The 27,779-nt window shown below is 37.8% G+C and overlaps 1 protein-coding gene across 12 annotated transcripts in view; it reads right to left on the reverse strand.

Moving 5' to 3' along the window:
- LOC106161296 (1-phosphatidylinositol 4,5-bisphosphate phosphodiesterase beta-4) overlaps positions 1 to 27,779 on the reverse strand; it is a 74,048-nt gene that overhangs the window by 38,048 nt on the left and 8,221 nt on the right. For 9 of the 12 annotated variants that reach the window (XM_087003637.1, XM_087003632.1, XM_087003640.1 and 6 more), the window contains exons 2-3: positions 9,998 to 10,104; positions 4,804 to 4,884 (exon numbers count right to left, since the gene is read on the reverse strand). In XM_087003637.1, the coding sequence (XP_086859763.1) occupies positions 4,804 to 4,884; positions 9,998 to 10,081 (165 nt within the window). In that variant the 5' untranslated portion in view covers positions 10,082 to 10,104. Of the gene's footprint in view, positions 1 to 4,803; positions 4,885 to 9,997; positions 10,105 to 14,955; positions 14,975 to 15,144; positions 15,164 to 25,125; positions 25,302 to 27,779 lie in introns of those variants that run through there. The other 3 variants (XM_087003633.1, XM_087003634.1, XM_087003635.1) reach the window with 3 other exon arrangements.

Genomic DNA, 27,779 nt, shown 5'->3' on the forward strand with positions numbered 1-27,779 from the left:
TGGCCAGTCAGAGATATCTTTGTGGTATTACACATTCACACATGGAAATTATCTGAATTATCAAAAATTCCTTTACAAGGCAAACCCCATCCCACATTGTCACTAATTAGAAACAAAAAGGACACAAGCCTTGTTGTGTTGCTAGGTAATTCCAGCCTTGTGTTCCTAGATAAATCTGCTTACAGGCTAAATTCTTTTTTTTTTTTTTTTTTTTCGAAATTATTTTCTGGGATAATATTCTAATTTAACAACAGTTATAAACAACTCACACGGCAGACTTTCACTTTCTTATCCTGTTCCATACATATTCCAAGACAGATTGTTTACAATAAATAAACTCACTGATTCCAATTATAGCAAATCTGCGCATAAAACGAATGATTAAACACCCACACATACTGGTCATTTCTTTAAATTGACCACAAGGGCCATCATGTCCACAATTGCTTCCAAATTAAGCATGATTAATTCCAAATGCATTTGCTCTTCTCAGCATGTAGAAACAGGACTAAAAAGATAAATTTTTGCCACTCTGGCCCCTTGGAGTGAGAAGCAGGGGTTGGCTGGCATCGATTTCCAATATTCCCGGCCACTATAGGGATGCTAATTCCGCTTGATAAGGGCCTGGAAAGAGTTGCTTAAGCTCTTTATTGATTAGCAGCTTGAGAGTCATGGCAGAGTTGGAAAAGCTTCAAGGATAAGTCAGCTCACTGTCATCCATATAGCACTGATGTTGATTTTGACCAGAGTTTTTCCAATTAAGGAAGAGTTTTTCTCTTCCGTAATTAACAAAGCATACAATGTATTGATTATCATTAACGTCCCTGAGAGAGTTGTCTGTCTGTTATGTCATGGTGGGGACAAGATATATTTGTGTAAGGGAAATATTCTCAGGGGCCCAACTATTCTTGGGTCTAAAATATAAGATCTAAAGTCCACAGTGGGTCTTGATTGTAAGACTAAACATTTTAGTCATCTTGGACCCACAATTGATAGACAGTGTGACATTTCATTTTGTGATTTGATAGTAATGTGTGTCTATGTAAGACCAGTGCATCTTTTGTATATGATATTTCTATGATGTTTACATCAATATATATAATGTACTGCTATGTTATAACAAAGTTTTATAATGTGCATGTATAGGAATATGTGTGTGTGTGCAGGAGAAAGCATACATGCATGTGTAACAGGCTTATATCCAGCAATTTCAAAGGGGGTGGACTGGAGGGTTTTTTTGTTTTTTTTTTTAAGTGGACCTTTTACCATGAACCTTTGTGTACCTGGATAAATTTTTCCCAGAGCAGACCTTTTTCAAGCAAAAAGGGTAGATTGTTCAACTCCCCCCTCCCCCCCCCCCCCCCCCCCCCCCCCCCCCCCCCCCCCCTTGGCTATACGCACCTGTGCAATAAGGGTGTCTTACACAGTTATGCTGCATCAAAGCAGACTAAACATTTTGGTCTAAACGTTGGTGAAATAGAGTACTGAGTGTTTGGCTAGGCTTCTGAAATTAACACTTTTTTTACATTTATTTGTCATCATATTTTTATGCATTCAATAAAAATCTGAGCAGGATTTATCCTGCAGAAAAAAAACTATGAAGATCTAAAGGTAAGAAGAGCAAGTTTAAATTTTGCATTCTTTATCTAAATATTTATACCTGAAGTTCTGTTAAAAAATGATCTTATATTCAGTTAGATACCATTGCTCTCTTTCAATGAAGAAGACCAGATTACTATAACATACCTTGGCACTCAATGAATATTTGGAATGGAATTTTATAGCAACATTTTTTAAACAACATACCTGTCACAAAAAAAAAATTATAAATGAAGTAATTTTAGTTTTATTGGTGTCTAACAATAAACCTGCAAAAAATTGTCCAATTTTTTTGTAAGCAACATCTTGGTTTCTAGATGCTGACTGCAGACGCACTACAGAATGCTTTACTTGCAGCATTTCAACCTATTATTCTTTCATCTCTGCAAGATTGAATGCAATCAACCTCCCCCCCCCCCCCCCCAGCAAGTGCACTTAGATCAACCCAAAGCTTAATATGACCAGAAATATGCAGATACATTATCATATATATACTTTTTTGGGGATAAAACTTGCTCTGCTCTTAAGGCTTCATTACTTGAAGAAAATAAAAGAGCTGCTTTTTAAACTTCGAATGTCCTGGAAAAGGGCACCACTATCTACAGCAAACAAACACAGGAACATCCCGTTTACATGAAATCAAGAGTATTTAGAAAACATTTCATGCTTCTTTACCAAAGGAATACATATACAACATCTCCAGCTTTCTGGCCCTAAATCCAACAAACATGTAAAAAATGTATGCAATTTTTTATGGATTTGTTTAAAGCAGTTAGTAAGGGTAAGTAGCCATTAGGGACATAATCTAATGCAAACAGGTACTCATTGTTTTGCCCGGATTATCCCAAAACATGCATTAGTACACATATATGCAATCATTAAATACCCTGAGTATCTAAGAACAGATACTGGTTCTCTTCTGTCCAGTATGTTTGCCTACTTCAAAGCTGGTCAAAAAGGACCACACTTGATATAATCCCCATTCAAAAGATATAAAATGTTGGAAGGGTACCCCTACTCCCTCATTTGAACAGCAAATGTGCTGAAACTCCAGAGAACCATCTTCAGAACAACACAAAGCAATCCTGGCAGCCATATGGGTGTAACCTGACCGGAATTCCCCTTACTTTATAATGGTATTATTGTTATCACTGTGCTGAAGGTATGGGAAGCAGCCTTTTTAACACATTTCTCCACTTTTGCATTACCTCCAATGGTTGCCATAAGGTGAGTTCAGACACCAACTTAGACCTAAACCGGTTCAGGTATCAATGACTTCACAGAGAATCCAATTTCCTCATCCAAATCATCTAATGGGAATAGTGGAATAATATAATGGAAACATATATTCTCAAATGTGTATACTATGTAAGCAACAGTTGATGTAGCAGAGCAGATAAGTTTAAGGCAGTATTTAGTGAGTTCCTGTTGGGCTTGGCAAGGCTAATCATAAACATAAGAATAATTTAAAATGACAGTCATTTAGACCTTAACCTATCACCTCAGTCTGTGTCTGAATGCGGCTTCAGCTTGTCTCAGTCAACCGACCTGTTCACAACCAGCTGTATTATTATGCTTGGCTCAGGTAGCCAGATTCTAAATCTGGGTACCGAGAATTATTGGTTCCTATACTTAGAAGCCAAAAAAATCCATTTAAATCATTCCAGGTGTCTGAAAGGTATGGGCAGCATTCAGTGTAAACTGCATTGGTTTTTTTGTAGATTTTTGGGAGTGATAAGTGCATCTGGACTTCCGCTTACATGGCAGAGCATGTATACTAGTAAGATTGCACGCTGGGTCCTCTTGATACAAAAACTTCTTTGTGTCAAGGTAAAAGGATGTCTATATTGCAAAGGTATTCAAATGGCAAAACAGTGTCCCTGAGTGATTCTTGGGGAATTTTTCTTAAAAACAGACTACTGCTTAATATCATGTTATGTTGATGAGATTTGGGTCCCCATAACTTTGTAAAACTGACCAGGAACCCTATCTCTAAGATATTTTATCTACAGGTGTAAGCAAGAGTCCATTACCATGAACTATTCTTTACTTTAAGGAATCATAACGAGAAACACAACTAGTACCTGTGAAAACCACATAACCACAACTATAACAGTTATGTTAGCTGTAACATCAGTTGATTTCAGTTTTGACTGGCATATGAGCCTTTACCCCTTTAATAATTGCGTGTATCAAAAGATCATCAGCACTTTCTTGCTCAGTAATTTAATTTTGTTTTGTCCACACTTTTAAAACTGTCTTGTAACATTTATCCAAACTTATTTTTTTGCATGCAAATTAATAAAAAAAACTCAGACATTAAAAAAAGAAACAAATTACAGAAAATACTCCTTTTTAAAGGTATAAGGCCTCTGGTTTAGAAAACATCAAGCTTTATTTATTTTAATGCATGAGGCAATGCCAACATCTGTTTTAAGAATGTTCACACTAACGTTGGTTGAAAGTAGACCACATGTTCCATGATGTAATTTTCCTAGAAGTAAACCTAATTTTGCAAAGCTAGTGTTTGAAGGCTTCTCACCTATCCTAAGTTGATCAAATCTGATTCTTATCAGAGATCTGACTATATGAATCAGATTAAAAATCTGGCATCATTTATAAATGTGTGTGCACATGCATTTGTGTACATCCTCTAATGGCAATTTTTATTAAATTTAACACCTCAATACTAACTTTCAATACTACTTTACTTTTTCAAAATTTTTCATTCTCAGACAATCACAAAATTATGTGGGTATGTCTGTTTTTTGTATTGTTTGTATAGTCCTTCTTTTCATCAAATTGAACATGTACCCTGTCTGTATTGCCATCCACACACATTAGACCATTTCAATACCCACATACATATTGACCAAAACTAATTGTAATCACTTTATGATTTAAGCCTTTTACTTTTGCTCATTAGATTTAATCCTTTCAAATGGTGGCAAACCTTATTAGTCATCCCCATTATATTTCTAGGAAATTACTCTTGAATGGTGCATACAGTCATGATGCAAAGGCCATTATGTTAGTTATAGTTCAGTTCAGAGGAGTAACTTATGTACTGTATGCAGAAAAATGGTGTGTGTGTGTGTGTGTGTGTGTGTGTGTGTGTGTTTATGCATGTGTGAGCATGCGCATGCGTGCCTAAGAAAGGGAAAAAAGTGAGAGAGCGAGTGACAGAGAGGAAAATGGACTTACCCTTCCTTCGCTCTTCCAATATATAAAGAATCCATATTCATCCACTTTGACTCGACAGTTAGGCTCCACCCCATTTTCATTCTGAAAATTAAATTCATAGATATCTAAAATCACAATATAAACCTCTAAACTTCTAGTATAAGTATATAATAACACTTACATGTTGTTTGGTACAATATCGTTGCTGATCAACACACTGGAAAATTGATTAAAAGGGGCCTTGGCAATGTATTGTAGACACTTAAATAGCAAAGAAACAAATTTTCCCTGAAATTTTGCTTATTTTCTTATTAATACCAAGGCATCCCTAACACAAATCATCAAATATATAAATGTATTTAAAATGCTAAACAAAAATCTAATTCAAGCACATATTTGGATTGACAATTGATTATTTCGTCATCAAATTAAATAACAACTATGGCTGAAATAATGGATGAATCTCTTCTAGTTTGGAGATACATGGATAAGAAAGTTGTAAAAGGGTAATCCACTGTGCAAAGAAGGCTAAAGAGCAAATTCAAGGTCACTTTTGGATTTCCAACACAACCGTAAGTATAAAACACTATCTTTCCAATAAATTATCTGCTCTGAACTTCTGGAGGCAACTCTCCTTATGCATCAACGCACTCCAGCTGCCTTCATCAGTAGTCTTAACCAAATCTATATAACATAGCTGATTGAGTTTTCCCCCTTATTCTATTTACCTAAAAGAACATCCACACACAAAGACAGATTGCAATCTTAAATGAGTTATCAGACAATTAATTTATCAAGATTCTTCTGGCTCATGCAGACAATCTTCTGCACAAGGCAACTGAGGTTTATGTACTGAAGTACTGAAGAAGGGGGGGGGGGATACGGGGTCTTGAGAGAAACAATTTAGACTACTAGTACTTTATTGATAGATATGTGTTTCCCTAGGGCTAACTTTCACTAGACTGGATGTTTTTAACCTTGTTTATGGTACTTTATCTCATCCTATTTGTGTAGAAACCTATATTTTACCACATTACTTCATCTTACTAGTCTAGAAACCCACTTTCAGTGCATTACCTCATCCCATCTGCCAGGTGTCCTCATTTCAGTCCCTTGCTATATTCCCTCAGTGGTACGGTAATGTGCCATGAATTTCGAACAGTAAAAAATAATTAAATTTGGGAAAAGATCGTTCTGGCCGAAATTCATGAAAAGGAGGTGCTCAGAACTCCTGAAAGTTCGAATTTCATGGAATTCTGTCAATTTTGACCGGAAGTTGTCTGTTCGTCGCTAGGCCTTCTGTTATCTTCTCCCGACGATCTATTTAGAGTTACCATAATGTATGATGTGTGAGTGTCGGTAATTGCGACCAAAGGTATACACATACTTTCACCCGATCACTGTGTATGGCCCATAGATAGAGCGGTACTCTTGTCTAGGGCCGCAAAACAGCATCGTTATCAGTAGTGTCGTTTTTCAAAAGCGATTCTGGCAGCCAGAAACTAGTGTCGTTTTTCAAAAACGATCCTGGCGCTCAGAACGGGAGTGGACGGAGGGAGAGACGGCCGACGATTAGCGTCTGCCACGGCCAGATAACCTTTACTATGGAAGCTTAGTGTTACCGTTGCTCCTTTCCGTGCACTGAAACGGAGACGACAGCCGATCAGTGTCTATGGCGCACGTGCAGGTAGCCTTCATCTGCGATAAGTGTCTTCCGCGACCAGGTTCGTTGCCTTTACCGTTAAAGTCGGGCGGAGCTTTACGCGCGAATGCGCTCTCATCTCGCCGTTCGCGGGTCGGTGTCTCCGACGCATACGTGGCCTTCCCTGCAGAAGCCGGCCTCGGCACTACGGCCTCTCCTCCGTGCGGGGAGGCCACTACGACCGCAGATCGGTATGTGCGGCGCACAGGTAGCCTTCGCCACGGCAGCCGAACTGTGTATTACGGTCTCTCTCCGTCGTGCGCTGCGACCAAGATGACCGCTGATTGTTGTCTGCGATCAAATATACTAGGTTTGGGGGGGCGGGGGTGGGGTGCAGGGCCGTTTTTTTTTCGCTCAGGCAACCCAATCTTAACCAGCAGCAGCAACTGATTTCCTGGCGCACAGTTGCGTCAATGTACGCATTTGAAAAGCGTGTACGTTTTGTCATCTTCAAACAAACGCGAGAGATAGGTAAGCTAGAGTAAACCGAAAAGGCAGTTTTTATATTCGTTCAAGGGACTGGAAGATCGTCAATGGGAGATAGTGAGCGATCTGAGCGCGATAATAAGCCAATTTCCGCACTAGTTCAAGGGACTTCGTTACTATATTCGTCAGCAAGAGATCGTCAGCGATCCGAGCAAGCATAGAAGCTTGGACTTTTTGTCCATGCTAGAAGGCAATTTTCATGTAGTCAGCAGGATATGGTTTGCTGGTTTGCGACAGGGGCGTAACCAGGCATACGCACGGATACACTGTGCGTATATAATTTTTTGGCCAACCATGATATTATTCTCTATAAATCTAGTGTACTTTTCAAGGAATATTATCGAAAATCCCCTTCGATTATAAGTTAATGTCACCTGAATGTACAAATCTCTGTATAATTTATATATGCACCATTGTTCTGACGCCCTTCTCGTTAGCTTTCACAGAACTGAGGTAAACAATACTAGTTACCATCTGAAGTCCGATCTTAATCGTCTATCTAGCTGGAACTTGCTTTACCTCTTAATTAAAGGGTAAAGTGCCCTTCAGCTCACAGGTAGCTTTTGTCTTGAGTGTATCGAACGCGATATTTATCTCAGATAAAAATCTACCTGTGTATTATTTCAAAGAGCTGCTCCAGCAGACCTGGGGGCACTAGATAAATCTGATCATCGGGATAAACAAGGAGCCAGAGAAACAAAGGAAGATTGATTTTTCCTGCAAAGTTTCAAAGAATTTTGACACGGACTTGATCCAGCTTAACCCTCCAAACTAACGGGGTGGCATGGGCAATTTTTACAAAATTTACAAACAATTATACTTAGATATATTACAATTTTATCCTTTAATATAATTTTGGGAGGCATGCACCCGCATGTAAGCTGGGTGATGTCAGTAAGCCCCTAGTTAAATAAATATACCCTTATGAGCAAGGCTTTTCCCAGCGAACCGTCCAGCCGTCATTTGGACGGCCGCTGACATCACCGGACGGCCTATATTTTCAAAGACGGCTAGACGGCTTGCGACTTTTTTTTAATGACGTCTTGGCTTGTCGGGACAGCCGTGGGCGTTGTAAGAAATTTTCTTAGAGTAATTTGACGTACCTAGCTTTTATGATGCGTCACAGATGAATGGTACTACTTTGTAGTGTACGCTGATATTCAGTCACGACGAAACTACTTCCTAAAGCTTACAAAACACAATAAAATGTTTCTATGAACCTTAAGATACACATTCCACGCCGTATGCAGCAGTGACAAGAGTGACCTTCATGCGGTACAAAACACTAAGCAAACTACAGGCCAATTTGTGAAAGGGGACACCTTCCGGACCTTCATACGCACGGCAACTGACAAAGCTGATTGACAAAAAGGAAAATTTCAAATTTTCAGCGAGAGATCGTTCGCAATCCGAGAGAGACCAGGAGGCAATTTTCATATTTGTTAAAGAGACTTCGTAAGCCAAAGGGCGAGACGAGAACGCAATTTTCGTATCATCAGCGTCGCAATCCGAGTGAAACGAGAAAGCTCATACTCGTTCAGTGCCTTTCGTTTGCGGCAGATCGTCAGCCGGAGATCGTTCTCGATTGTTTTTAACCCTCTATCCCTCCCCATTGGAATTTATAATTTTTAAATATATTTTTCATTTCATTTGTACATTTCAAGGGACCTCATTAGCGGAAGATCGTCAGCGGGAGATCGTGAACGATCTGAGCGAGACAAGAAAGCAATAATGGTAATCTTTATTGCAGCTCTTAATATTGCTCTTTTGTTCTGTTACTGAAGTCTCTACTGTTAACAATGCTATTGTGCGCCCCAGCAAAACTACCGATCGCTATCTCACACCGAATACTGCGGTAAAGAAACAACAGCCCGACAGTACAACTCTTAATAGATTCTCCTGTTATCTGAATGAATGAATATGACGATGTTGTTTAGCGTCCTAAACTAACTGTACTGATCGTTATCTTGCACCTTGGGCCGCACACGTAGTACTCAGGTAAAGGTACGCTAGGGCAACATTGCCGACTGTTAGATCTTTACAAGCGCGAGAATAGCCCGGTGGCCGATTTTAAGGTGTACGAAATTCACGAAATCAAGATCGCGCAAAATTGCTGACTGGCCGAAATTCATGGTCCAGAAAAAACTCCAGACGGCCGATTTTAAGATCGTTCGAAATTTAAGAGCCGTTCGAAATTCATGGCACTTTACCGTATCTACCTTTCACTACCTTTTATACTCTACCTTTTACTACAATGCCATATCCCACCTTTGTAATACCATCTTCTCCAACTTACTTTATCCCATCTGCCCAGTGCCATCTTTCAGAACTAACTCATGGTAATTGCTCATTAAATTTGAAGAAAACTGTTTCATTACTTTATATTTCTCAAGATTAATTTTCTTCATAACATCCCTAACAGTAATTTAAAAGTTATGAAAAAAGACAGCTGGGTATCTATCAGAAAGTATGCTTCTATGAGACCCCTAAAATGATGAATGTTAAGATAAATATAATATGGTAATAAGTGAGATGTTTGAAATGAGCATGTATAATCACCTGCATCCCATCTGTCGAGTGCTCCAAAGTACTGTCATCATCTTACCTGTGCTCCAACGTACTGCCATCATCTTACCTGTGCTCCAACATACTGTCATCATCTTACCTGTGCTCCAACGTACTGTCATCATCTTACCTGTGCTCCAACATACTGTCATCATCTTACCTGTGCTCCAACATACTGTCATCATCTTACCTGTGCTCCAACGTACTGTCATCATCTTACCTGTGCTCCAACATACTGTCATCATCTTACCTGTGCTCCAACATACTGTCATCATCTTACCTGTGCTCCAACATACTGTCATCATCTTACCTGTGCTCCAACGTACTGTCATCATCTTACCTGTGCTCCAACGTACTGTCATCATCTTACCTCATCCTACCCGTCTTGTATCACCCTTTCAGCAGGATCTCACCCCTCTTCCTTGAGCCTTGTGCTCCATTTTATTATCATTATTGTCTTACCTCATCCCACCTGTCTAGTATCCCCCCTTTCAGCAGGATCTCGGGGACTGGTCTCTGCCACGAGAAGTCATACTGCTTGGCCATTCTGGATTACCATTGTTCTGTAGCTGAAAAGAGACAGCATTCCATTAAGCCTGAAATCTATTTTTGTGTTTCTAAATGCAAGAGCAATGGTTTTTCTACACATTTCTTGTTCACGTTAACACAATTGGTAATTTATTTATTCTTTTTCCCCACAAAAATGTAGAGCTCTTTAAATACTCATGAATATACGGTAATGTGCCATGAATTTCGAACAGTAAAAAATAATTAAATTTGGGAAAAGATCGTTCTGGCCGAAATTCATGAAATGGAGATGCTCAGAACTTCCGAAAGTTCGAATTTCATGGAATTCTGTTAATTTTGACCGGAAGTTGTCTGTTCGTCGCTAGGCCTTCTGTTATCTTCTCCCGACGATCTATTTAGAGTTACCATAATGTATGATGTGTGAGTGTCGGTAATTGCGACCAAAGGTATACACGTACTTTCACCCGATCACTGTGTATGGCCCATAGATAGAGCGGTAATGTTGTCTAGGGCCGCAAAACAGTATCGTTATCAGTAGTGTCGTTTTTCAAAAGCGATTCTGGCAACCAGAAACAAGTGTCGTTTTTCAAAAACGATCCTGGTGCTCAGAACGGGAGTAGACGGAGGGAGAGACGGCCGACGATTAGCGTCTGCCACGGCCAGATAACCTTTATCAGAAGCTTAGTGTTACCGTTACTTCTTTCCGTGCACTGAAACCGAGACGACAGCCGATCAGTGTCTATGGCGCACGTGCAGGTAGCCTTCATCTGCGATAAGTGTTTTCCGCGACCAGGTTCGTTGCCTTTACCGTTAAAGTCGGGCGGAGCTTTACGCGCGAATGCGTCCTCATCTCGCCGTTCGCGGGTCGGTGTCTCCGACGCATACGTAGCCTTCCCTGCAGAAGCCGGCCACGGCACTACGGCCTCTCCTCCGTGCGGGGAGGCCACTACGACCGCAGATCGGTATGTGCGGCGCACAGGTAGCCTTCGCCACGGCAACCGAACTGTGTATTACGTTCTCTCTCCGTCGTGCGCTGCGACCAAGATGACCGCTGATTGTTGTCTGCGATGAAATATACTAGGTTTGGGGGGGGGGGGCAGGGCCGTTTTTTTTTTTGCTTAGGCAACCCAATCTTAACCAGCAGCAGCAACTGCAACTAATTTCCTGGCGCATAGTTGCGTCAATGTACGCATTTGAAAAGCGTGTACGTTTTGTCATTGAAACCATCTTCAAACAAACGCGAGAGATAGGTAATCTAGAGTAAACCGAAAAGCCAGTTTTTATATTCGTTCAAGGGACTGGAAGATCGTCAATGGGAGATAGTGAGCAATCTGAGCGCGACAATAAGCCAATTTCCACACTAGTTCAAGGGACTTCGTTACTATATTCGTCAGCAAGAGATCGTCAGCGATCCGAGCAAGCATAGAAGCTTGGACTTTTTGTCCATGCTAGAAGGCAATTTTCATGTAATCAGCAGGATATGGTTTGCTGGTTTGCGACAGGGGCGTAACCAGGCATACGCACGGATACACTGTGTGTATATAATTTCTTGGCCAACCATGATATTATTCTCTATAAATCTAGTGTACTTTTCAAGGAATATTATCGAAAATCCCCTTCGATTATAAGTTAATGTCACCTGAATGTACAAATTCTCTGTATAATTTATATATGCACCATTGTTCTGACACCCTTCTCGTTTGCTTTCACAGAACTGAGGTAAACAATACTAGTTACCATCTGAAGTCCGATCTTAATCGTCCATCTAGCTGGAACTTGCTTTACCTATTAATTAGAGGGTAAAGTGCCCTTCAGCTCACAGGTAGCTTTTGTCTTGAGTGTATCGAACGCGATATTTATCTCAGATAAAAATCTACCTGTGTGTTATTTTCAAAGAGCTGCTCCAGCAGACCTGGGGGCACTAGATAAATCTGATCATCGGGTTAAACAAGGAGCCAGAGAAACAAAGGAAGATTGATTTTTCCTGCAAAGTTTCAAAGAATTTTGACACGGACTTGATCCAGCATAACCCTCCAAACTAACGGGGTGGTATGGGCAATTTTTACAAAATTTACAAACAATTAAACTTAGATATATTACAATTTTATCCTTTAATATAATTTTGGGAGGCATGCACCCGCATGTAAGCTGGGTGATGTCAGTAAGCCCCTAGTTAAATAAACATACCCTTATGAGCAAGGCTTTTCCCAGCGAACCGTCCAGCCGTCATTTGGACGGCCGCTGACATCACCGGACGGCCTATATTTTCAAAGACGGCTAGACGGCTTGCGACTTTTTTTAATGACGTCTTGGCTTGTCGGGACAGCCGTGGACGTTGTAAGAAATTTTCTTAGAGTAATTTGGCGTACCTAGCTTTTATGATGCGTCACAGATGAATGGTACTACTTTGTAGTGTACGCTGATATTCAGTCACGACGAAACTACTTCATAAAGCTTACAAAACACAATAAAATGTTTCTATGAACTTTAAGATACACATTCCACGCCGTATGCAGCAGTGACAAGAGTGACCTTCATGCGGTACAAAACACTAAGCAAACTACAGGCCAATTTGTGAAAGGGGACACCTTCCGGACCTTCATACGCACGGCAACTGACAAAGCTGATTGACAAAAAGGAAAATTTCACAATTTCAGCGAGAGATCGTTCGCAATCCGAGAGAGACCAGGAGGCAATTTTCATATTTGTTAAAGAGACTTCGTAAGCCAAAGGGCGAGACGAGAACGCAATTTTCGTATCGTCAGCGTCGCAATCCGAGTGAAACGAGAAAGCTCATACTCGTTCAGTGGCTTTCGTTTGCGGAAGATCGTCAGCCGGAGATCGTTCTCGAATGTTTTTAACCCTCCATCCGTCCCCATTGGAATTTATAATTTTTAAAAATATTTTTCATTTCATTTGTACATTTCAAGGGACTTCATTACCGGAAGATCGTCAGCGGGAGATCGTGAACGATCTGAGCGAGACAAGAAAGCAATAATGGTTATCATTATTGCAGCTCTTAATATTGCTCTTTTGTTCTGTTACTGAAGTCTCTACTGTTAACAATGCTATTGTGCGCCTCAGCAAAACTACCAATCGCTATCTCACACCGAATACTGCGGTAAAGAAACAACAGCCCGACAGTACAACTCTTAATAGATTCTCCTGTTATCTGAATGAATAGATATGACGATGTTGTTTAGCGTCCTAAACTAACTGTACTGATCGTTATCTTGCACCTTGGGCCGCACACGTAGTACTCAGGTAAAGGTACGCTAGGGCAACATTGCCGACTGTTAGATCTTTATAAGCACGAGAATAGCCTGGTGGCCGATTTTAAGGTGTACGAAATTCACGAAATCAAGATCACGCAAAATTGCTCACTGGCCGAAATTCATGGTCCAGAAAAAACTCCAGACGGCCGATTTTAAGATCGTTCGAAATTCAAGAGCCGTTCGAAATTCATGGCACTTTACCGTATATCTCTATCTCAATGGGTTGAAACTATAGCTGCTGAAACATCAATGCCCTTCCATTAGATGATACTACTTGTAAATCACTTGGGCTTTCAATATCTGAAAACCAGCAGAATATGTGGATTATCCTTTATGCATAGTACCTCACCATGCCCCCTCCAATTAAAAAATATAATAAGCCAACTGGTGATATATTTAACACCTGCAATATTTTAATTCTTCTGCTCTCAGCTTAGCCTCCACAGATGAAGGCAAGCATGTGTACTAACAGTATATCCATGGTATCCACCCCCCTCCCCATACTGCTTCACACAGAGTTGTTTTGTCTCCTCCAGATACTGAATTAATTAGGTTTGTGCATGTTCTTGCAGTGATCTGAGTGGCAAGAACAGAACAGTAGTCAGACTGTACTTTACCTCAACATGGTAGGTCTATTTACAAAACAAAAATTCTGAATGTTTGTATGGCTGTATACATGCACACACACCTCATCAAAACTAATGTGATATGTTGTTTAAGCTCCATCTGATTTTTCTGTGTACTTCTGACTGTCTATGGTAGCATCAGGTACAAAGCTTCAAATATATAAGTTTACTTATTTATGCCTGTATACTTTTAAGCTACATCCACATACATAAAACATGAGTGTGTATCAATACTAATAATGAACAGAACCATATCAAGCCTGATATAATGATCACAAAAGACAACTGATGATCAGAACATTTTTTTTTTTTTTTGCAAGATGAAGTTATCTGTCTTCACACATGCAAACCAGTGTATTTTGCACCTAGTCTCAACACAGGGAGCACAGATGAGGCAAACCGGCAGAAAACTGACAAAGTAATTGCTTTTTCATATCTCTTTCCTTTGAAGTGAATACACAAATTAACATGGGCCTTATTCAGGGACTTTTTCGTTCTGATATAAATCCAGGTTTGCCATATCTCGTTCACACTTCTGGCTACTGTACCTGTTCTCTTTTTCTCTTACATAATATACAATACGTAAAATCCTTGATATTTACCACCATGCCTACACTGACTATCACTAAAAATACTTTATCTCAAATACAGCAGTCACTGAGATAAGCCACAGTACAAACCACTTATCTTAGACCTCTCTGTTCCAATTTTCACAAATATATCAGTTAGCTTATGCCACCCAATGCCTTTAAAATTGTCACAGAAATAACATCTTCTCCTTAGCTACTTGGAGTCAAACCATTTCTACTAGTACCTTTATATTCCAATAAGCCTGGGCTTAGGGGCTTGAGATATATACCAGTATATCAGAACATGTCAAATTACTTGACAGCTTAAAAACTTGCTCAATTTCAGAAGTATCATCTAAATTTGCTAATATTTTTCTTCAAATTGAAACTTGTGTTTATTCGTCATTTTTGTTGTTGCTTACCACATATTCCATCTTTTTATCATGGTTGCCATTCCATCATTTACACATTTTGCCACAAAAAGTATTTTTTAAAGAAGCAGCTCCATACATGAATTCTGAAAAAATGCTTTCTTCAAAAGCAAAACTGTTTGAAATATTTACGAATGATTTTCAATGCCAGTGACATAGACAATATGCTGTCATACATACTCTTTGAATCAACAATCTATCAGCAATGCTGTCAACTTATAGATTTTTGAGTTCAAATTCAACCACGAGTTCACGGGGCATCCACTTTCAAGCTGTCTGAGTGGCAGCAATGCGATCCTATGCATGTACACCAGATAAATACAGCTAATTTTCAACGTTTCTCTCCTTTCAACCACAGATCCTGCAAAATTGACGGAACTTTTATTCCTTTGTGATGTGTCAGATGTCCTGTCAGACTAGGTCACTAAAATTGTTGACTAGTGGAGTAACAAGGATAAATACTTCCAGTGATCAGTGAGAAAATTGCTCCATGGAGCAAATAATGCTTGTTAAACAGAGAGCTGTCAGATAGGGCATGTGCTGAGGCTGGGTAAACTGACGGAAAATTAAAAGTGTAAATCCCAACCTGGCTGAGCCTATCCTAATATCAACACCAAGAACAGAATCCTAATCAATGTTAAACCAGAACGCCAATAGGAATGATTTTTCTTATCAAATTGTTAATGTCACTCGGCAAATCTTTGCAAATCTACTTTACTAGATTAACATTACTTTACTCTTTCAAACAGCTACTTGCAGATCTTAACACTCCCATCAAAATAGCTCAGTATACATTACCTGGATCTTCACAAACCACAGAGCACTGAGGGGCAAACTAAACATCGTTTTACAATTTCTGAATAATAAAAGATCACAAATTAACTGCTTACTTTGAGATATCAATGTCACTTCACTTCTTTTCTTACTTTAAAAAAACTGAAGTGTTGAGACTGTCAAGCATCACACAACTTGTCCGCAGATGGAAAAAATCTAAAATATTAAAATATTCCATCACAAGTTAATTCAGACAACAGCTACTCAAGAGACACCCCTGGTATGAATGTACAACTGCAATAGTAATTATTATTATTATCTATTAACATAATAAAATTTCATATAAGATGATAAAATCCATGCTTTCTCAACACTTTCAAATTGCATACCTTTGTGTCAAATATTTAAGTTAAAAATGGGCTCTGACTAGAAATATTTTAACAATGGCTATAAATTCTTTTCAAAGGAAATACATGAAATTTCTTACCCAAATACTAAATTACAATGGTTTACCATGGATTTGACTGAATGGAAAAGCAAATTTTGCTCAACCAAAATTCATGCTAGAGTGTTCCCAGTATACTTTCTCTGCTATTCTCTGTAACCTGGTAGAAAGCCATCTTCCCTCCTCCTCTCTATCGCATATATTGATGATTAAATCTTGACCCTTTGTACGGCCATCTAGTAATTCATCAAGTTAAGTGGCTGACAGCATCTCTCTGAGGAAGAGTCCCTAATCTGATTTGAAACCTTTTTTTTTCTAATTCTGTTATACAATCTGTGCAACGAGCCATTCTCTGTTGCCCTTGAATATCTAAAACTCCATCTCCATCAAGTTCATATTAATTTTACACGATAAAATTTTTTTATGTCCACATTAATATAGTGTCATAACAATCCGTGTTTAGACACATAAAGCAAATTTACACATCCGAACAAACATGTCTTTTTGCAAAAAAAATAGTCATTCACACCTAAACTGCAGTAATTTTGTTTAAAACTGCCACATACTAAGCCAAAAAGGGAAATGAAGCTTTTTCCAACGTTGCAAAGGGAATTTCAGGTAAATCAGAGATGCTTCAAAGTAGTCAAGGCAATGTACCATAAACCTTCGTTGTCATCAATAAAAGGCTCCAATTTTGTTCAGTTCACATCTGTATTCTTGCTCTGTGACTAAAGTATTGCATTACCTGTCATAGGACTGCAGTGAACTACAGGCAATTTGACATGATAATCCTTTATCCAACACGCAACACTTTTTCCCTTTTTCCTTTTCAAGGAACAATGTTTTTGTTTGGTATTAAATGCATTTTCCTGGTATTAAAACAAATAAATGCCCTCCGAGAAAATGTGTCTGTCAAAATAAAACTGTTAATAAATTCATAATTTATCTATATTGTCATTGAGATGTTGTAGTCAATGCATTTTAAATCTTTATTTTATTTCTATTCCTGAACTATTTGATAACAATCTCTGTGAAACACAAAAAGGGTTCACATTAACATCTATACCTTGTTCAACTGTGCTATGTTCTATCAGTAATAACCTGTAATCTAATTATGACAGCCCTTACACAATTATTTTGACAACAAACCAGGTGAAGACATTAATTGCCCCCAACAGGTAGCCTTAATTATTTCTCAAGTTGTTAAATTGGGACAAACACCTGACTGGTTAAAGATATCATTTCTGCACTGTAAGGCTACAAAGCTTTTTAACACTTGATCTTTTGTCCCCTGAAAGTTTTGGGAAAGTTTGCAAATGTAGATCAATTGGAAAATAATAGATAATTGCAATGGGAAATAAAATGAGGCTGTCGGCACCGTTTCTTGTCAAACAAGGCCACAAAATGTGCAAGAACCCAAGTGAGGTTGAGCTAACCTTTTAGCAATAAGAGTGAAACTCTATGTGCTTGGCATAACGTATTAGAAACCAATAAATTTAAAAGTAACATCCAAAAATAAAGTGAATATGTATTGTTGTACAAAAAACTGTAATTCTACTAAATTTTCTACCAGAAAAACATCTAAAAATAAATTCTGCCAGCTTTTATGTGATGTCACACTGCACTGGCTGATTTGCCTTTAATATCATTTCCTGCAAATTTGTCACAAGACTTAAAGTGTACGAGTGACGGCCGTGTTTTTCGTTATCATTAGACACTTTATTAACTAAAAAACATAACCTGTAATCGCAAAACAATATCTGTTTAGATTTTAGACAATATATCACTGGATTTGTGAAAATACACACCTGAAGACTAACCCCAAAACCTGGAATCAGAGGTTAAGTGGAAATAACGTGGTAAAGTTGGTCCCGCGAACCTGCTCCCTGTCCGCCATTTTACGAAGTGTGAGTACAGGTGTGTGCAACAGTTTTGACTGTGTTTTCACTAAAAATGGGGACAGTCCGGATAGGGCATCTCTGTGTACCAGTTAGCAATTTGCATACCGATTTACAAGCACTTTTGCATACATAACAATGTGTCATTGCATTTGTTCCCAATATCAACAAACGCCAAAATAACAAGGAAAGACTTAATGGGGCCCTATGGCTCTGAGCTTTGATGTTATGTGCTATTCTTTGAGGTATCAGTTGCTGTAGAATGTAGGGAAAGAAGACAAAATAGCATGGAAACAATATGTACCTGATGCTATCTCAGATTATTCCCCAAAAATTAGCAAAAACAAGTGAACTGCTGCTTTGTTAAAAAAGGGAAACTATAAAAGGTATATTGTGGTGAGAACATAAAAGAGAATCTCAAGTAACCCAAGGTACCCACCCATGGTTTTTTGCTGTGGCATTTAGATCAATTGTCTGCCACTGCTTTGTAGCCTAAACACATCAGTGACCCGAGAACAGCCTAAAGGTGGAGCACACATGGGTGTATTCAGACCTGAACAGGTGTGATTCTAAAATCACATTCATAGTTAGTTTCTCTGAATTTGATTACGTTAAGCTCACCTCTGGGAGCCCACGTAATCCCTATTTTCTCCTCCCTGGGGCCATCCCTATCCTTACCCAACACCAGAGGTGAAATCATAAAATGGGCAATACATGTACTTGGAAGATTGTAAACTCAGTGCTTAGTCTGTGTTTTTCATTCAAAGCACTACAGTGAAAACCGTCATTAATGAGAGTAGAAATCATTGTCCAGAAAACCACAATTTCAATGATTGAAAAAAATGAAATGTGGCCTTACAGATTTTTTTGTGAAACACAACTTAACCGGCTTTGAAGGTTACAATAACTGGTTTTACACTTTTTGTAAAACAGGCTTCTGTACACCATGTCAATTGATGAGATTTGTTCAGGATAAATAACAGACGGATAATTATATTCAACAGGAAGGGAAGTGATTACAGTTTCAAATGAATCCTACTCTCCTAATATTTTAAAAATAATTTATTACCCTTTTTACTTGGCAGATGCATGTGTCCTTGGATTGGTATCTTATTTGATGTTATATTGGTATAAAAGCATGACACTACATCATATCTTCACATCTAAGTAACCTAGCAATTGAACTGCAGAATGTTATTTCCAAAGCCAAAGGCAATATTTCAACAAACTTCATACTGGGGATCAAAGGGGACTTTAAATCAGTCATTAAGCAAAAATTTTTGCTGCTTGAAGGGATGTCAAAGGGCCCTAAATACCTAAGTTACTTGCCCTGTTATCTATTGTCTAATGCAAAACATAAATTTTGTAATTAAATGAGATAAAGAATCAATTTCTGCCTGGATGATAGCTAACATTTCACGGTAGGTTTGATCATGAAGTCATTCATAATATCTTATTAAGAGAAAATTTGAATAGTTCACCCTGGTAGCTCATGCAATCTCCACTTACATGTTATCTTCCCAATGTTTAAACCATTGTGGTTTACAGTTTCTGCCATAAAATCCCTGAATTATGGGGATCAGCACAACGAGAGGTTTTATGGGAATCACCAAACAAGATTTCGAGAAGAGTGTGTACGAAATAATGGCAGAATAGCGAGTGCCTTGCAGCAACAAATACAAGCTGACAGAAGTCATCCAATAATATTTTTTCTCTTAAGTTCTATCCAATTACAGTGTATTGCACAACAGTGTGAATTCATCGTGTTTTAGGTATCACTTTTGCATTACTTTCTAGGAAGACATTCCCTGCAACAATAATCAGACAAATTTTTTTCATATTTTGCAAAATGTAGGCCTTTATAATATATTAATCCTCCTTATACCCCCTTTACACTGGACGGCGTTCTTTCTGCGACCATGAAATTTGGCATCGCTGTGGTCTTAATAAGGAGGCATGAGCATTGATTTTGTATCAGAATGAATGCTCAATGATCGGCCAGTTGTCGGCACGTAAAGTATTATAATTTTTTAACTCTCAAATGGGGCCGTACTGCTGGACGCAGAAAGGACGCCGTCCAGTGTAAAGGGGCCCTTAGGACCAAAACATTTCATTCAAGAGAAGTATGCAGTATTTTAATTAGCCTAAAACAAAAGCACTTTCTTTTGTTGTACAAAACAGGTGGAATCTTCAGTCAAAGAATACTAAGGTCGCATTCACAACAGCAATAACTAGTTTGCAGATCAAATATGGTGACTCACTTAAAAGCTAGCCATCTCATCTCCTAATAGACACTGAATAGCTTTTCTGCAGATTTCTGCGATTTCACAACAAGCATTCAAGTGTGCCAGCCATATTTGATCTGCAGACTAGTTAGCCCGCTGTTGTGAATGGTCTAAAAGTTAAGACCAACATTTGGTCTAAAGTTCTTTTCTGAATCAGGCCCTAGGATTCTATAAAATTCACTTCCCCATTCCTATACAGTGCAAAAAAAAAACTTTTTACTTCCGATAGTTGGCTTAGCAATCCTTCTGGGTTAAAAACAACCTCCTTGGCTATAGGTATCATAAATTGGGCCAATAGTGAGACAAGTGAGCCCATATTAACCACAAAACCCACATATTAACCAACACACTGTACAATTATTTAGCACCACAAAGCGATACCTAGCACTAACAGTCATCGATCTGCTCTGGAAGTGATGGTTAATTTGTGGGTTATGTGGTTAATATGGGTGTTAGTGCTAAAAGATCTACCGTAGTGTTAGTAAACACCTAATCCATTTATAAGGCCTGCCTTAGAACTGTCTTCAACCAGCCCTGAGCTGGTTCAACACTGCTTCTGCATAAGTGCCAATGATCTCTGGGTAAAATGTACAAACCATCAAGGTGGAGTCATTAATCTGCTGACCTACACAGTCACTGACATTTTGAACAAATCAACAGGAGCATCCAACCAAAGAGAGAAACCACAACCTTTTATCAAAAATAAGATTTCCAATATCATTCACTATCAGCACCGAGACATTCCTCTTCTCCAGCCATACAAACATGGAAGTGCTGATTTAAAGTGAGAGATCTTATAAAAACATACTCACCACAACAACATTCACAGTCCATGTTATTATCACTTTACATCACCCAAAAAGTCTACATGGCAATTCAGATGGGCGGATAAATCATTCTCATAAGATAATGTAAAAGATATTACCTGACTGCAGTATATTAAAGCCCAAAGCTCTTCTACAATGAGTTTTAACTGCTTTCAAAAAAGTAAGATCAACCTGACCTTTAAAATCTGATCTCTTTTCTGAAACTCTATCAAAAATAACATTAATAACTGCATTAATAACCGCTATCTTTTTATATGTTAATCCCCCCCCCCCCCATTTTTTGCAGCCATAGTTTAAATACAATAGAGGAGAGAATGATAATAAATGTTAGTTTAGCTATGAAAAGCATGGGTTTAATATTAAAAGTAACATGTATAAATTTCATTTATAAGGGTTGCAATCTGATCATTATTATCTTATTCAAAATGTTTTCGTGGACTTATAAAAAGAAGAAAAATTGTGGAAAATTGACACACAAAATAATTTTTTCTTTTGACTATAAATGATTCAGGGCAATGAGGACACTATTTTCTATATTTTATGTGTATTCTAAAATTATGGATGTCAATTATCCTTTTTTTCTAATAATTATGTATAAACTAAATAAAATCATTCTGAAAATTATTCAAATTGTCATTTAAATTATAATCTCTTTTATAGTTTACAATATATTGAATCAGTAGGAAGGAGGCTTTTGTTCACTATAATATGTGAAAGTGAGAGTCATCCTGTGATACTTGGTCGTAAACAGGAAACACTGTTTTGACCAAGGGAAGCAAATGATTTAGAAATGGCCCATGTTCAAATATTAAATAATCTGAAGTGGTTTATATTCTGAAGAGATGTGATGGAAAAGAGCAAGAGGACAACCCTCATCTTCCACTTTCCAAAATTCATTTCTTTTTATTTCATTTCATTTTACAATCTTTAACACAAATTTGGTTAATTGAAACATTTACCCAACTAATGAAATCTGACTGTTGAAAACGCTTGTTAATTCAACACTTTTTGAAGAATAAATTATTAATTAAAGCCAAGATTTATCTATTTGGATAGTGGTTTACATGTCCTTAATGACAATGAGTCATGTTCAACATAAACTGCATCAGATAAAAGGGGTGGGAAACATTCAATACCCATGCCATTTTAAACTGAAACACAATCAAATTACCCAATACAGCTACAAGGTCATATTATAAATACCCATTCCATTATTGGAAAGGACCATCAGATAATGGGATTGAACATCCATTGTGCGGGTAAAGCAATGGTTTGATCACATTAAGCCAAAAATAAGCCACTCTGATTACCTTTGTTCAAGCCCACACAATTCTAAATTACAGCAAGGCTGTGTTCATGACTAGGTATTCAGAAATGTTCTAAATTCATCTATAGATAAAATATTATTTAAATATGTACACAGGGTCTGACCTGTGCAAGAGTTAACCTGTTATAAAAAATAATAATGAATAAAAAATAAAAACCCTATAAATCCAAGATGGCATACATACATTTTACACATTTAACGAATGAAGTTGATGAAACAATTTCAATAACATCTACTTAAGACAAAGTTTTAAGTTTACAAATTCTTTTAAAAAATTGGAAATTGTCACCTCAACAAAATGTATGGCCCCTCTTACAAAGTAAACTTTTTCATTGTTCACAATCTCTTTTGTTTTTTTGACCAACCATCTATACACACTGCTTTGTCAGCATGATTTCAATAATTGAAGTTGTTATCGACTGAACACAGCTCGTTTAACACTGGCAATATTCTGTTTGAGTAAACCATTAGCAAAGTTACATAACTTAAATGACAACATTTACAACTTTCAAACAAAATGATATTCATGAAGTTAAATAAAATATTACAAACTGACTGCCAATATCATAAACCATTAAAAAAAACCAACTTTTTCATTTTTCTGGTATAGAAGAAAAAAAAAACTCACTTAAGGCATATCCCCATGATTAACACTGAATCACAACAAATCAATACCACAGACAGCGGTTGCTTTTTCTATAAAATTACAGTATTTTCCACATGCAGAGATGTACAAAGAACCTTTTAAAAAATCCTGAAAATACAAGCGCTTAGGACATGCAGTTTTTTAGAGATGTGTGTGTGTGTGTGTGTGTGTGTGTGTGTGAGAAAGAGAGAGAAGGGGGGGGGGGACATAAATATAACACCAAAATAACTCGTTTTCCAGATGAATAAAGTAGACTTTCATCTTGGATTCTCTTCATTATGATCATGATTCACAATAGGTATGCAAAGAAGCATAAATATTGCTGAATCTAATGAGGAGATCATACATCTTTATTCTTCTTCCTGTACTCTGGTTCTGTAGCAAAGTCATTCAAAACATGGGGTTTATTTATAGCCAGTGATCCATCCAGTCGTCATTTGGATGTCTTTTTCGCCATTTGGATAGCCTATTTTAGGGTCAGGCGATCAGTTAAAATTCTCAGTAACCCCCTTCACCTTCATGCCATAATTGAGGAAGTTTCTAATGTCGTGTTTCAAATGCCTGGAAAAAGCCTGGATTCAAATTTGCCCCAAATTATATAGATTGTTATTTTAATAGAATCATAAAGGAATCCATGTCAAGTGTCCAAAGAACAATACTTCTACTGACTGCATAGAACTAAAAAAAGTGTACCAAAACCTTTTCACTGGTGAATTCCAGAAACTTGGGGGTACAAGGGTAAAAGAAATTGTCTTCCTTAATTCTCCAAGTATTAAAAAATATAAGACACAGAGAAGAAAATCTGCTGGGTTTTTGACTTTTTAGGTGGGGTGGGTGGGTTACAGCAGGGGGTACCTTGAAGCTTAGTGGTGGTGATAGAGTGCCGTGAAGCCCATTGTACCCCCTAACCCATCACCACCACCACCACCACCTTAATGGCCAATGCTGTTCATTTGCTTATTGTCGATATTTAACATTTCACAAATACAACATCCATAGCCTCTCTCATCCGTGAATTGTTTACATGCTCAAATGGAGTAAAAGTTTGATGGCTCTGAAATATCATTGCACAAAATCAACTGGAAAGCAATTTCACAAGATCACTGGGCTTGAAAACTGCTCATCCCAGGAAACTGCCCATGCCTCCTAGAGAATATAAATGCACTGAATGATCCAATAAAATGTGTCACTGAATCCTAACTCTATCTGTGAAATGTCTCCAGAGTAATATTATTGGGTGGTTTCATTATAATCATATACAAAGGATAGGTCTTATATCTATAATTTTGTTGACGTAATGTGATATTCAGACCAGTCGTCTTTTTCCAAATTTACTACATAATTGTTCAACATGAACCCTGAAAAAGACCAAGCTTACTTGGTAATCTCATTTATATTAGCCTTCTGTGATCTCGGAGAACACATACTCAATTCACTATACGTACTTTTATTCTACAGCATTTAAGACTTACCCCTCCATAATTCTGTACAGTTACCCCATGAAATCCGGAAATACAACTGTAAAGAATGCTCACAACATCCATGGATGATTGATGGAAACCAATTAGCGGCAGAGAGAAGGAAGATTTGAAGGATTCAGTGATGAGAAGGTTAATAGAACTTTCCACGGTGAACTGAAACTGACCCATAAGATTCAAAAGACATTGAACATTACAGAGGTCTTCTGTGAGAGATGCTATGATGGAATATTCTTCAAAGAAAATTTGGCCAATGTCTCTATAGATAACATGTCTTAATACAAACATATTGCAACCTGTACAGTACAGGTACACACAAACAAAAATACATACGTACAGTAGAGAGAAAAAATATATGGAGCAATGCTCACATATACATACACTCACACACACATACACAGTGACACACACACAAACACACACACACACACACACACATTGTAGAACCAAAACAAATTTCATGGTTTCTGTAAATGATCACCTCAGTAATGGCAGTAATCTACCTGTTCTTGGGCGAACAGGTGCTTGGCTATAACAGCATTCCATGTCCTGAGCTATATCATAGAACTTACATTCCTAGAGCTGTACACACATAGCTAGCTATCTATACACAAACCTCACAGCAAACTCCCCTGTTCAAGACTGAGCAGGAAAGGTCAAAGATCAGAGGTCAGACAAGAATGTATAACACATTAAGGACACTACTTGGTGATCTCTCTCAGATCATCCATATACTCACAACAGATTCATACAAGCTGTACAGGAACCTGCTTCATACCAGGTAAACTCAGGTAGTCTAAACATCAGAAAATAAATGCCCCCCCCCCTCCGAAGTCCCCCTTCTCCCTCATGCAATCATTCCACCGCCACCATCACTCCTCCAATCCCAATTTAAAAGGTCAATAAGATAACCCTTTGATACAGTAACAGAGGGTTTGCATAAAGGATTGCAATCAAGCACCTTGTTTCCAGAAGTGAGGACAAATAAAAACCACTTTTGGACAGTTAAAAGCTGACCACACCCTAACTTGCAAAATTAGTACTAATTGTAATCAGCCCAGCAAGAATAACATATATGCAGTCTGGCATTGCTTCTCCACCTACAAAATACTAGTAATAGGGAGAAGGTTGCCATACAGAGCTACCAGCTAGTTAATAAGGAGAAGCCACCATCTTTTTTCAACCGTTTCTCCTCTATGTAATCTTTTTAAATTTTCTGATCGTTTTGTATTCCACCCTATGAAGCCTTGTAAACCAAGTCAACAGAATAGTTCAGGCTAAAGTTTGCGGCCTTTTTCCACACCACCAAACCTGCACAGGAATTTTCCAAGCTGAACAGGTATTATGAATGATTATAATGCCATGGTATTCCCTGTGCTTGTCCATGGCAATCAAAATAAAGGTTTGGCATCATGGAACTTAGATCCAAGCAAAACAGCATGGACATTATAAATTGGAAAATAACTGTTTGGCCCATTTAAAGAGTATAATTGATATGTTCTACATTAGTATGAGTTAGTATTAGTTTTTCATACAGTCAAGGGGTGACAATTGCTTTTTATCAAAATGGGACCACAGCGGGAGAACAAGCAATCAGTCAGTAACAACTAGGACTATTCTTGTAAGTTCATTGTTCTATCCATATTTTTCATGTCAAATCAATAAAATTGGAAGAAAAAGCAATTGGAAAGAAAGCATGAACCTTGTAGACTACTTGGGACATGCGTTGTTCCTAGAATCTACTGAGGAATATGTTGACCAAGCTTTAAGCAACTCTGTAACAGATGAGTCATACAAGTGAGAACAGCATAAAATGCGACTCTTCTAGTATTATCTGCAACCAGCTATCAGGACAGTATTAATAGGCCAGTCCAAATTTAGTTTGTTTTTTTTTTCCAACAGAAATATTGATCTTTTTAAAATCCCTTTTGAAATGGAACACTGCACAAATAAGGACTTCAGTTACTTTAAAAAATACATAAACAACAACAATAAAATTATCATATTCAAACACAATAATGATAACATAAATTTCATTTCATTTTGTAGACAATATATCATTTCCTGTGATCTTCCATGTTATTTGATCCTTGTGAGGCATAAGCACCTTGAGGTATGTTATGACCAGATGGCTCCTAACTTCATAAACTAGGCTCAATATATAAGACTATAAACTGAAATTGCAATAGGTAATTTGTGGGGAATTTTAATCAAACATCTGCTAGCAAACTAGAAAAATAACATAAACAAACTGAGTGGGACTTCAATTGTTAAAACTAGTGCATATGTCATAAAAATCTCAGGCTTCCTCCATTTTGGCGTTCCATATTCGTCAGTTTAGACAGAGCTGCACAGAACAAAATGCTGAACATGTATCAAACTCTTGGATTAACTGTCTTTCGAAAAAGTTGATTTTTTACACCCCAAAGCACCTGTAGGCATTCTAAAATCTCAATCCTCGGTTAAATTGCATTTTGCTCATAATGCATGACACTTCCTTTCTGCCATGGTCTATCCCTAACTGGCCAGTGCAGGCTGGAATTCAGAATCTCCATCAATCACGCTTCTTCGTAACCAGGGTAACAGTTGCTGCATCACCTCCAAAGGATGAAATTTAGATTTTCCTTTCATTGTTGGAAGTTCTATTTTCACTCTAGCCTGACATTGTTAGACCTATAGGACCTATTTCATAAAAAAACATTAGCCCCCAAAAACTGATCTAAAATTTTAAGCCAAAATTTTGGTGTGTTTCAGTTCAAGAGAAATCAACAGTGGTCCATTTAAATACAGTACAGAAGCATTCACTTTAACATGGAAGGTGTATTTCCTGTTTTAAAACTACTAAAACAAGTGCAATAATTCATTTTGTTGGACTAAAACTGATTTACTTTGCATCAAAGAAGACTTAGTTTTTTATCTAAAAGTTTAGACTAGTTTTTGAGCTAAAGTGCCTTTGTTAAACAGAATCCAGGAAAACATGTACCTATGGTACTGAAGCATATATTTTTGTTCTATAAACTTGTGATTTTTTTATACTTCTTACTAACAGAGACCTGGAAAATTTCTGTTTACATATAGCAATCATACTTTCCACGTCCTGTGTTAATCTGTGCATCATCTGTCAAATTTAATGAT

Source organism: Lingula anatina, chromosome 2 (assembly GCF_051362555.1).
Source record: "Lingula anatina isolate TDL-2025a chromosome 2, LinAna3.0, whole genome shotgun sequence".
NCBI lineage: Eukaryota > Metazoa > Brachiopoda > Lingulata > Lingulida > Lingulidae > Lingula > Lingula anatina.